Source organism: Athene cunicularia, assembly GCF_003259725.1.
Source record: "Athene cunicularia isolate RWA chromosome 2 unlocalized genomic scaffold, athCun1 chr2_part2, whole genome shotgun sequence".
Taxonomy (NCBI): Eukaryota; Metazoa; Chordata; class Aves; order Strigiformes; family Strigidae; genus Athene; species Athene cunicularia.
In genome coordinates this window covers 3,102,867-3,114,567 of record NW_020799096.1, presented here as the reverse complement: position 1 = coordinate 3,114,567, position 11,701 = coordinate 3,102,867, and the positions used below count along the sequence as shown (strand labels likewise).

The 11,701-nt window shown below is 56.9% G+C and overlaps 1 protein-coding gene across 1 annotated transcript; it reads right to left on the bottom strand.

Moving 5' to 3' along the window:
• Positions 1–1,676: 1,676 nt before the first annotated feature.
• FASTK (Fas activated serine/threonine kinase) lies at positions 1,677–11,691 on the bottom strand. The gene is made up of 8 exons (XM_026843977.1): positions 11,082–11,691; positions 8,753–9,223; positions 7,958–8,106; positions 7,521–7,737; positions 7,150–7,309; positions 5,843–5,934; positions 4,962–5,619; positions 1,677–4,530 (listed from the first exon to the last, which is right to left on the bottom strand). The coding sequence occupies exons 1-8, from the start codon at positions 11,644–11,646 to the stop codon at positions 4,302–4,304; spliced, it is 2,541 nt and encodes an 846-aa protein (XP_026699778.1). The 5' UTR covers positions 11,647–11,691; the 3' UTR covers positions 1,677–4,301.
• Between the last annotated feature and the right edge of the window lie 10 nt (positions 11,692–11,701).

The following is an 11,701-nucleotide window of genomic DNA, read 5'->3' as shown; positions in this document are numbered from 1 at the left end:
CCTGGAGAAAGGGGGGGAGGGGGGGCATGGCTCCCCCCAGGCAGCCCTGTCCCCCAATCCCTGCCATGGGCCAAACCAAGCGCACTTGTGGAGCTCTCAAGCCTCACACCAACCTTGAAGCCCAGCTGCCAACCACCAGGGAGGGAGGAAGAGCAAAACCCAGCCCCTCTGCTGCTGCACAGGGTGGGGGAGCCCGGGGGGGGTGGGCAGCCAGCAGCTCCCCCCAAGAAGGGCTGGGGGAGCAAGCTGAGCCCAGAGACCCATTTCTCCCCCCACACATCATTTTAACCCCGGTCTGTCAGGAAACGACAGCACTGGGACTAACAAAACCAGAACCACCCCCCTCCCTTCACCCAGGGGATCTGGTACGAGATGCTGTGGGGGACCCGAGACTCCTCCCCTCCCCCAGGAAAGGTGAACCGTGAAGCTGCAGCTGAAAACCCCCCGAAGGGCCACAAGCCCAGGGACACCACAAGACAGATGCACCCACAGGGGTCTGGGCCTGTGCCCTGTCCCTCCCCTTCTTCTCTGTCACTGTCTGGGGACAGCCCAGCAGCAACTTTTTTTTTTTATAAAAACACCCAGTCTCAAAATACACCTCCACAGGCCCCCCCAGCCCAGCCCAGATGCACACCAGGCCACATGCTAGGCTGGGAGCACCAACGGCATGGCAAAATGCCACAGCAACAGCCCCCCCTGCCCCCGGAAGGAATCCACAGGGAATAAGAAGAAACTCCAGCTGCCACCAGTGATCCCTCCCCGGGGGTGTCAGGGACTGGGGGGACACAACCTGGGGGGGCTGGAAGCTCCCCTGGTCCAGGTGGTGCCTCTTAAGGCACCGCCAATGCTCATGGAGTGGGACCTGCAGAGGAAGAAACTTTTTATCCCCATCTTGTTGAGAAAGGCAGGGGGGAGGGATAGAGTGGGAAGACACTAGTGACGTGGGGATGACGCAGAAAGGCCAGATCCTGACAAGGGCACTCCGTGGGATCCAGGAGCTGTTTGTGACCACCACGGATGAGCAGGCAGGGAAGAGGCTGCGGGCAGGCGCTCTGCTCTGACAGTCCCACACAGGCCAGAGGTGAAGGCAGCGGCTAACTCTGCCCGGGGAGAGGGAACCAAGTACTCGGCGCAATGGGTCTGACTCAAAGGTTTCTAGCAGTCACCTCCTTCCACTGCTTTATGCTCCCTTCCTCAGCACCCAGCTCTGTGGACTCATCCTTCCGACACAATGGAAGGATCGACAGCACAGAAGAAAGTGCCTTTGACCAAAGGGGCTGGAAGGGAGCAGTGCCAGAGAGCACCAGGACAGTGTTTGTGGGAAGGGTAAATCTGGTCATTTTTCAGGGGAGGATCCTGGGAAGGAAGGAGCACATCCTTACCTAGAAACCAGGGGGGTTGAGCCTGGCAAAGAGGAGGCTGAGAGGAGACCTCATCACCCTCTACAGCTCCCTGAAAGGAGGGTGCAGAGACCTGGGGATGAGTCTCTTGGACCAAGGAACAAGAAACAGGACAAGAGGGAATGGCCTCAAGCTGCACCAGGGCAGGGTCAGACTGGCTCTTAGGAAGCATTTCTTTGCAGAAGGGGTTGTTGAGCGTTGGAATGGGCTGCCCAGGGCAGGGGGGGAGTCCCCATCCCTGGAGGGGTTGAAGAGTCAGGCTGACCCAGTGCTGAGGGATCTGGTGGAGTTGAGAACGGTCAGTGTGAGGTTCATGGTTGGACTGGATGATCTTCAAGGTCTTTTCCAACTTAGATAATTCTGAACTTCTGAGGGAAGAGAGTTGGCTGTCAATAAAAAGTCAGGACCATCAGGGAAAAGAGCATCTGTGAGCAGAGTGGAGGGTCTGGGAGGGCAGGAGGATTCCCACCACTTCCAGAAGGGTGGAAAGCAACCCACGGGCCCAACCGGAGGATGCAGGCAAGGAAGGGGCTGGGCACAAGCAGCCTGTCATGCCACGGAAGGAGCAGGCTGTCTTGGAAGAAAGCCCTGACAAATCCACACCTGCTACAGATCAACGGCATCCAAGGAGGAGCACGGCCCTGGCGCAGTCACCCAGACATACCCAGACAGCTCAGCAGCGTGCCAGACACGACAGGCAGCCCAGCGCCTGTCCAGCAGACATACGGCAACGCGGCAGCCAACAAGAGAAGGCTTTAAATTAAATATAAGGAAGGCTGAATAGCCAGAGCTGTGAACGGAGGCACCGTGTCCAGCTGGACCAAGCCCCACGCCGCATACCCCAGGAGTCGGTACAGGGGCCAACATCGTTTAGCATCCTCATTAGCGACCTGGACGACGGGACCGAGTGCAGCTGCGGACAGCACATAAACGGGGAGGAGCAGCCACCGCACCAGCCAGTTGTGCTGCTCTTCAGGAGGACCCAAACAGGCCGAGAAATGGCCCCCAGGTAAAAAAGGGTCACAGTTTTGATGCCTCACAGCAGCACAGGCTGGGGCCAACCGGCTGGAAAGTGATTTTAAAGAAAAGGGAGTGAGGGTCCTGACGGGGGCCAGCAGTGCTCCCTCGCAGCAATGGCAGCCGACAGCATCCTGAGCTGTGTGAGGAAAGAGCACCGCGATCCTTCTCGGTTACTCAGCACTGGGGAGACACACTCGAGTGCTGGGCCCCCCAAAACACAGCGTGGCCAGACTGGAGAGGGTCTAGGGCCACAGGGATGATTAGGGGGATGATAGGTGAGAAGAGGCTGACAGAGATGGAAAAGAAAAGGATTGGGATGTCTTATCTGTGTGTACAAATACCCAATGGGAGGTTGTAAAGAAGACAAGAGCCTCTTAGCAGTGCCCAGAGGCAGCAGGCACAAACCTAGAGTATTAGAAAGCCCATTTGAACTGAAGAAAAAGCTACACCCACTCCCACAAAGATAAGAAAAACCTCTTTTACTGTGAGGGTAAAGCAGCACCAGACTTAAGCCTGGAACAAGTTACCCAGAAAGCAACCTATTGCCAAGCTGTTCAAAACTTGACGTGGTACTGAGTCCGCTTTAGCTGAGCTGGGGTTGGACTGGATGATCTCCAGAGGCGCCTGCCAACCTCAACTGCTCTGTGATGCTGTAAAGGTGTCAGAAGAAAAGGAAATAAACCTCAAGTGAGAAGAGCAAGAACAACCACCGAGCTGCGAAGCAGCTTCAACTCAGGAAGAAGCTGAACTGCCTGGGGCTCTTCGTCTCAAAGGGGTGGCCAAAGGGAAGCAACCTCTACAACCACAAGAAGGTAACCGCAGAGCTGCTCTTCGTGGCACCAGATCTGGCAGTACCATGTCGGCTGACCAGACAGCAGGTTTAAAACAGAGCTTGTTGCAGGTAGCCCTGCCTGGAGCTTGTTGGCCCCAGATGCTGTAAGTGTGAAGAATGAACAGGCTCAAAGAGGGAGACACAGGGCACACTGCACCGGAGAGTCGGTCCCGCTCTGCCGCTCTGCGAGTCAGGATCTCCAAGGAAATACCACAACTTGAGTCACAGGACTGGCAAAGCTATGCATAAACAAAGGGCTTCTGAACTATGTACGTTGCAAATTATGAAATTAGGAGGAGCTTCGTGCTGGCACACTGCACTGTCAGCAGCAGGGGAGGTAAGAAGCTTTAAAGAAATAGTTATGGAACTGCTTGGTAGATCTATGACTGTAATTCAGGTGACCTCTGAAGTGGAGAAGTAAACAGGAATATGAAACCTGCATTCCTGACTCACTTTCCTCAGAAAGATCTATCCTCAAGCTAAAACTCACCTTGCAAATGGTCTTGTAGAAGCTGCACACCTTAAAACAACATGTGAAGTTTCCCCGAGAAATCCAAAGACAATTGCGAAGGCGGTGGTGAAGCCTCCAGGGCTTCTCCATTCACGGCTCTCACCACAGACCAGCCAGAGGCTGCCACCAAAGAGGCCAGGGCTCCGAAACACACACCGAAGGGAGGTTTGCCTGGCCTCACCTCCACCCACAGCAGCGAGAGAGGCACGCTGCAGAACCAACAGCTGGGGTCACAGCAAAGGGAATCAGCCTGAGCTACGGCCCTGCACAATTTCTACCCTGAGGCCCTGCGGCCGACACCGACACCGCTGCCACATCTGCGGGGCCCAGGCTGAGGCAGTTTCCCCTTCTCCCTGTCACTGCCCAGCACCCAGGTCGGGTTGGAAGGGGCTGTCGTCCACCGTCCTTGTCCCTGATTTCTGCCAAGGCTCGTGGAAGAAGTCTTGGGGTGGGGGGAGGGCAAAAAAGGAGGCATGAGGATGAGTCACTGCTTCCTCTCGCAAGCAGTGAGCGTGGAAGGATGGCTCCCACCGGGTGTTTACTGCGGCGGGGTGGATGCCTGCTCTCCAGCCCATCTTGCTGCATGGTCACGGGTGTTTTCTGCCTGGAAGGGGAGGTGGGGAAAGGAAAGCGGCAGCCCCCCTTTGCTTACCTGAACCAGACAGTAGCCCAGCAGTCGCAAGTGCCTGTCCCTCATGGCTCGGGAGCCCACCAGGATGTCAGAGTTCTGGCAGTAATGCCATTTGTCATTGACTGACAGCACCACCCTGCAGAGGACAGAATTGGGGGGAGCAGCACAGCGTCACCCCACCCCACAGAACCTACAGGCAACAGCAGTGACCATGCCCCTGGAACAGCTGGCAGATGAAAGGCAGCACCCCCCACCCTCGCCATGCCCACCCTGGGGCCTCAGGGGTGGCAGGGACAGGGGTGCGACAGCACAGGGCAGGAGGGGGCAGGGGGGTGGGGGGCAGGAGCTAAAGCCAGTGTCATCACAGAATGATCTCGGTTGCAAAAGACCCCAAAAATCATCCAGTCCAACCTCACACTGACCATTCCCAACTCCACCAGATCCCTCAGCACTGGGTCAACCCAACTCTTCAACCCCTCCAGGGATGGGGACTCCACCCCTGCCTTGGGCATGCAGGGAGAGGGGATGCAGAAGGGAGGGGGGACGCGGGCCGGCTCAGCTCGGTACCTCTGGATCTCTTCGGCTCCCTGTGGCCCATCACCAGGGCCTCGCTTTGGGCTGGGCCGGCACGGGGAGGGCGGAGGGCAGGCGTCCTCACTGGGGGGTGGGCTCCTTTCCTCGGGTTCCTCCTGGGCCTGCTCCCCTTGGAAGCAGTTGTGATCGTGCCCAGGGCAGCCAGTGGTAGCTGCTACCGCTGCCGCCTCCGCCTCCTCCTCCTCCTCCAGAATCTTGCCGATGGGGAACTGGAAGAGGGTGGCTGTGGAGGTGCCCCTGGGGGAGCAGTCAGGGGTGCCAGCCGGCTGCGCGGAGAGGCACTCGGATGGGCTGCTTAACGTGGAGCTGCCCTGGCTCTCCAGGGAAGACTCTTTGCTCAGGCTGCAGTAATAGTCCGAGGGAGGCTGGTAGCAGGGGCCCCCCGGGGCAGGGCAAAGTGTGGGCAAGAATCGCCCAGCCAGGTTGCTCTCTCGAGAGCCTGGGGGGCTGCTTGGTGTCTCTGGAGCAAAGGGGGCAAAGTCCTGCAAGTCCGAGGTGAGGGCCAGGACACTTGAGCGCAAGGAAATGGCAGCGGGGGAGGTTGTAGTGTGGGCAGAGGGAGCCTTGGAGGCCGCAGGAACACGGGAAAAGGGCAGCACAGTGCCTGAGCGGTTAATCCACAGCAGGAAGTCTGCAGAGAGAGAACAAGGATCAGTGCTGGGCCTCCAGATCCACCCCCCCTCCCCACAAACGGGCCAAATCTAGTTCTACCCTGAATAACCTCCCACTCTCAGGTCTCCCCCAGGCAGCTGCAGGGTTTCTGCTGCACCCACAGCCCACCCAAATCCCAACTGGCAGCCCCCTCTCCCCAGAGCCACAGTCCTGGCCCAAAGCAGGGCACCCAGCCAGGCTACCTGTGCAGTATCCTGGGGGCAGCACCTCGTCCTGCCGATAGCACTCTTCTCCCACCAGCTGCCGCAGGGCCTCAGCCACCAGCCCCTTGTAACTGAGGGGAAAAAAAAGAAGAGTCAGAGGATGCGCTTGGAAAGGCCCCTCAAGCACTGCCAACCCAGGTTCTCCCTCTGAATGCATCTGCGCACAGATGTGAAGGCCCCCGGGAGTGAAAATTAAGGAGAGTCTTTAGCTTTGGGCTCTGCTGTTTTGGGGCAAGGAGAGAACACAACACACTTCAGCTCATTCAGCAGCAAAGCTCCTCCTGATACTGCTATGCCACCAGCGTATTCTTCTTCACTGAAAGGGTTGTCCAGCACTAGAACAGGCTGCCCAGGGAACTGGTTGAGTCACCATCCCTGGAGGTATTTAGAAGACTTGTAAACGTGGCACTTTAGGGACATGGTTTAATGGTGGACTTGGCAGCATTGGACTTGATGATCTTAAGGGCCTTTTCCAGCCTAAATAATTATCACAGAATCACAGAATGATCTCGGTTGGAAAAAACCTTGAAGGTCATCCAGTCCAACCATTAACCTCACACTGACCGTTCTCAACTCCACCAGATCCCTCAGTGCTGGGTCAACACAACTCTTCAACCCCTCCAGGGATGGGGACTCCACCCCTGCCCTGGGCAGCCCATTCCAACGCCCAACAACCCCTTCTGCAAAGAAATGCTTCCTAAGAGCCAGTCTAACCCTACCCTGGCGCAGCTTGAGGCCATTCCCTCTTGTCCTGTTGCTTGTTCCTTGGTTCAAGACACTCATCCCCAGCTCTCCGCACCCTCCTTTCAGGGAGCTGTAGAGGGCGATGAGGTCTCCCCTCAGCCTCCTCTTCTCCAGACTAAACCCCCCAGTTCTCTCAGCCGCTCCCCATCAGACCTGTGCTCCAGACCCTGCACCAGCTCCGTTGCCGTTCTCTGGACACGCTCGAGTCATTCAATGTCCTTTTTGTAGTGAGGGGCCCAGAACTGAACCCAGTCATCAAGGTGCGGCCTCACCAGTGACAAATACAGGGGTGAGATCCCTTCCCTGTCTGATTCTGTGATTCTATATCGCTCCTCTACAAGTTTTAGACCTGGCATACAGGCCTTTACACCAGCACTGTCCTCAGCTGGGATCCTGCCGGAACAAGGTGACAGACCCTGTGTCCCAGGTGACACTTGCAAGAGACAGGCAGTGGGGGGGGCCATCAACCATGCTCCCAGCCATGCTCTCCCACTCCGGGGCAGCCCTTCCCTTCCCTTCCTGGCACATCGCCTGCCACTGACCTGTACTTTCTGTTGGCCTCGTCAGCTGTCAGGGCGTGCTCGAACATAAGGACACGGTACCGTGGGTCAAGGCGTGGGCCGCTGTAATCACGGAACTCCAGCTCCACTGCCGCGTCCAGCAACGAGAGGTAGCGGCGCACAATCAGCGCGTAGGGGCTGCCTGTAGGGAGAAGACAGCTGGCTAGACCCAGCCTGGCTAGATCTGACCTGGCTAGACCCTTCTCACCCAGCCATGCGTCCCAGGTGGGCGCTGACTGCCAGCAAGGTGGTCCTGCACTCCCAGGGGAAGTCTGTTCTGCCCAAGGCTCTCAAAATCCACCCCAGCCCTGAGTTCCAATGGCTGGGTTGGCCCTGGAAAAGGCCGGACATACTCATAACATTGGTGATGAAGGCTGGGGAGAAGACTTGGTGGAGGACGGTCTGGGGGAAATGGCTAAGCTGAAACATGGACATGAGGATGTTGACGGTTGCCAGGGGCGAGCTGCCAGCTTTCTGCTCCAGGATGGCCTCCAGCTTGGGGAAGAGCTCACTGTGGTTGGATGGGCGGTAATTCATGCGGCTGAAGGGAAAAACCAGCTTCTGGATCACCTGCAGGCAGGAGGAGAGGGAGTCAGGCCAGGCCAGGCAGCAGGATGGACAGGTCAGGCCCAGGCCTGCCCAGAGCTGGGCAGAAACAGGCTCCCACAACCCGTAAGGATCAGGGTGCATCCTGGTGGGTCCCCAGAGAGATGCCCCAGCCTGATGGCAGAGAAGGGACGTGGCTTCCCCCAGCCCCAGACATCCCCTGCAGACTGGGGAGGATGCTCACCTTGCTGTCAAGCTGCTCCCCACGCTTCAGGAGAAAGTTTGCAATGGTATCAAGCAGCCGCGGCTCACGCAGCCGGTGCCGGGCCACATATTTGGCGATGAGGGCCATGGTATAGGGGGTAAGGTTTTCTGCCTTCCTGGGGAGCCACTCTGCACAGAGCAAACCACAGCAGGGTATCCGTCAGAGATATCTGTCCGAATTGCAGCTCTCCAGAAGCCACTACAGCCTGGGCAGCACAGGCAGGTGGGAGGTAAGAAGGCCCAGGCAGCAGAGCCATCTCTCCACAAAACCCAGGCAGCTTCCAGAAACCATCTAGTTACAGGGTTTGTGAGGGGCCAGGGCAGAGTCCCATCCTGCGCACCCAGAAGGCACGGCTGGCATGTGCACACAACAGCGTGGGGCCTGCTGTAGAAACCCCACCGCAAGCAACCTGTGCTCAGTCTCCATGTAAGGTAGGCTCACAGCCCCCCAAAAAAGGGTTATAATCACAGAATCTCCTCGGTTGGGAAAGACCTTGAAGATCATCTAGTCCAACCATTAACCTAACACTGACCGTTCCCATTAGGCTGGGAAGTCAGTGACAAGGTGGCCACAACACAGAGCACCTCCTGTTTCAGCCTCACCGTTGCAGGCCCAGCAAGGCCCTAGCCGGTGCCATCACAAAAAAAAAGGGCCAAAAAAGGAGGCTCTGAGGCTGTTAAATCCCCAGATAGCACCCAGTGTGCCCCCGCACTGGGGAAGAGGCTGACACAGCAGGCAAGGCCGGGACCCTGCCTGGGCAGACCCTGCCCTCACCTGCCATACTGCGGATGAATCGCTCTTGGCGGTTCTCGTAGAAGAGCTGAGAGCTGAAGATGGCCTCCAGGGCCTTGTTGTTGGCCTCCTGGGCGCACAGAGCCAGCATCTCGTCCAAGAGGGCCAGCTCGTGCTCCCGCATGGCACTCACTTGCCCCAGCGTGTGCCTGACGAGGCGCAGGATCTTGCGGTTGTTGATCAGCTGCTGGTCGGAGGCCGGGTGTCCCTGCAGCGCCTGCGCCCGCAGCCGGTAGTAGGAGAGGAGCAGGAAGAGGGTTTGGGGGTGACGTTCCTTCTCCAGGTGCCGCTCCAAGCTGCTGAGGCAAGACTCAACCAGGGGGTGGGGGCTGGACGGGTGCAGCCTCATCACACTGCTGAAGACCATGGAAACGTCCTTCTGGTTGAAGCGGCCCAGGCGGCTCCGGGATTCGTCCTCCAGCACTCGCACCAGCGGCGATTCCCCAGGCAGGCCTGCAACAGGGAAGGGGTTAGGGACACCCGGACCCCACCTCTCACCTTCGCTAGGCACAACCCTCCTTGTAAGGCCTGAGACTACAGCTGGAGAAGGACAGATTTGCTCTGTTGGCGATCAAACCAAAAATGAGAAAGGGAAAGAGGAAAGAGGACCAGTTTGGCAAAGCCTGACCAGAACATCAGTGCATCCGCACCCTGGAAAAAGTAATTTGAAACTCTTGGATTATTCCCACCTACTTCACCAAACTGGGAGACGTTTCATTCAACTGCAAAAGCCAGGTTTATTTCTTAAGTCTCAAACTTCTTACAGATCAATTACACACCTCAAAAAGTACTTTAAAAAGTTTTAGTTGGAAAACAAAGTTAGGCATTAACACATTACCAAGATTAAAATCTGTCCATGTACAACAGGAGTTAATCCTTTCACATTTCTAACTTTCTCCCATTTTCTAGTTTAGCTTTCGTCTTTCAAACTCAGCTCCTGGGGAAAATACTTTCCTACAACTCTGGATGTATTATTCAGCCACGGAAAGACAAGAGACCAGGCACACAGCGCGGTTGCAAAAAAAGGCAAAGGCCATCCTTCACGTGTCAGGAGAGATATTTTCAGGAGATGCATGAAGCATTATGCGCTGTATGAGGCCCTGGTAGCCCACTGGTCTCCTAAGCCAGCTGACAAGATTTCAATTTTCAAAAGGGCTTTAAAGCAACTAAAGCAGCATGGGGTAAGTTGCTGCGTTTTATCATTAATCAAAAATCAGTCAGAAGGTGGAAAGTGAAGAATTGGTCTGAGCAGTTGCTTTGTTCCTTCAAAAAGGCCTCAAAAAGGCGGGTTAGCATTTTTATTAATGAGCGGGTAAGCGTGGTGAGCAGGGAAGGGCAACTGACGGAGAACAAAGTGTGGGTCAAAACCAGAGCAGGCCGGGGGGAGCTCAGCTGAGTGGAGAGGCGCCTGGCAGCCCAGAGTTCAGTGTCAACAAACACAAGACGACGTGAAACAGAGGGGGGAAGAGCAGAAACTTCTCCCCTCCTCCCTTTAGCGGGATCTAGAGTTACTGCATCAACCCACGGCCAGGACCGGGCGTCTCCGTACGCAGCTCGGCCGAGGCCTCAGCCCAGCATGCGGCTGAGGTGGAAAAAAAAACGCAAACAGAATGGCAGGAGACATGTGTGTGGGACAGAAGAGCGTGGAGCTGGCAGGAACCTCTAGGGTGGGGAGGGCAGGCACCTGCTGTCACAGGACACTGCCAGACCAGATTCCTTCCTCACAGGTGGGAGAATCCACAGGGACCTCAGGGCCCAGCAAAGGGGGAGCCCCTTGGACACAGCTTGTTGGGCAGCCCAGAGACTGCTACACAGGAACCCAAACTGGCTTGAATCTTTTCTTCTGAATATTAAATATCTGATGGCAGAGGGATTGTGCCTTGCAAAGGGTTTAGCCAAGATCTTGTGTCTCACACTTCGATGCTCAGATGTTTGCTGATTTTCAGGGACTGAAACAAAACTCAAGGAGCAGTTTATCCAACAAGGCAGTGCTGGCTGCCCTTCAGGCCAACATGCCAGGTGCTCCAGCCAGCCGAGCCCCCCTCTCCAAGCAGTCTACCTGATTTCCTTCCTGCTACCTCCTCCTTCAAAGAGCACAGCTTCATCTGCCACAAAGCCACCACTACACGTAAATCCACACACATCCAGACACCAGCTCCTGCTCTGGTACATCCTTCCTTCTCCTGTGGTAGACAGACCAGCAAACTCTCCTTTCACCTCACAAACCCAAGCAACAGCCTGTGTCCTGCTGCCCTGCCCGCCTCCCCCATCCTCTGCCAGTGACCCCATGCAAGCAGCCTGTGACACTCACCCAGCGCAGCAGCGGCATACAGGCAGTTGACGATGCTGAAATTATCAAACTTGGAGCAGCCGCTGATGATGGCTTGACAGAGCGCCTGAAACTCCGGCTGCTCCAGCATCTGGCCAGGCCCACGGCTCTCCCCGTTCACCGTGGCCTGGCCCTGCTGCTGCAAGAGCTGGCCCAGCTTGTGCAGGGCAATGGGGTAGTGGCTGGCAGACACCTTGCTGGGGTTCTGTGTCACCCACCGCAGCACTTCTCCCACGCTGCGCGAGCGCTCTATCAGACGCTTCATTGTGAAGAAGGTGTCATAACTCATCTTCTCGTGGATGAAGTTCCAGCTCTTCCTCTTGCCATGGCCTCGAGTCCTGTAGGCATCCGGGGGAAAGGTGTGCAGCAGCCCATGGCCATAGGGGTCCAAGGGGAGCAGCACAGCCCGCTGCTTAGCTTTGCCTGCACAGTAGCAGGTGGGATACATCCCGGCCCCACTCCTGTCACCAGCAGCCAGGCCCTGCAGGACTCCGGGCCGCACGCTCTCCCGGGTCAGAGTACGGAGCCATGGCAGCAGGCGCAGCATGGCGAGGGCAGGGCGGCTCGAGAGGCTTTGGAGAACCGGGAGACCCTGAGGACAA

Excerpts from the sequence above, each read along its gene's own strand:
- FASTK (XM_026843977.1), bottom strand. The coding sequence starts at position 11,646 with ATGCTGCGCCTGCTGCCATGGCTCCGTACTCTGACCCGGGAGAGCGTG. Across the intron at positions 7,738-7,957 it reads GGGAGCAGCTTGACAGCAAG|GTGATCCAGAAGCTGGTTTT; the intron begins GTGAGCATCCTC and ends TCCTGCCTGCAG. Across the intron at positions 5,935-7,149 it reads GAGGCCAACAGAAAGTACAG|TTACAAGGGGCTGGTGGCTG; the intron begins GTCAGTGGCAGG and ends TTTTCCCCTCAG.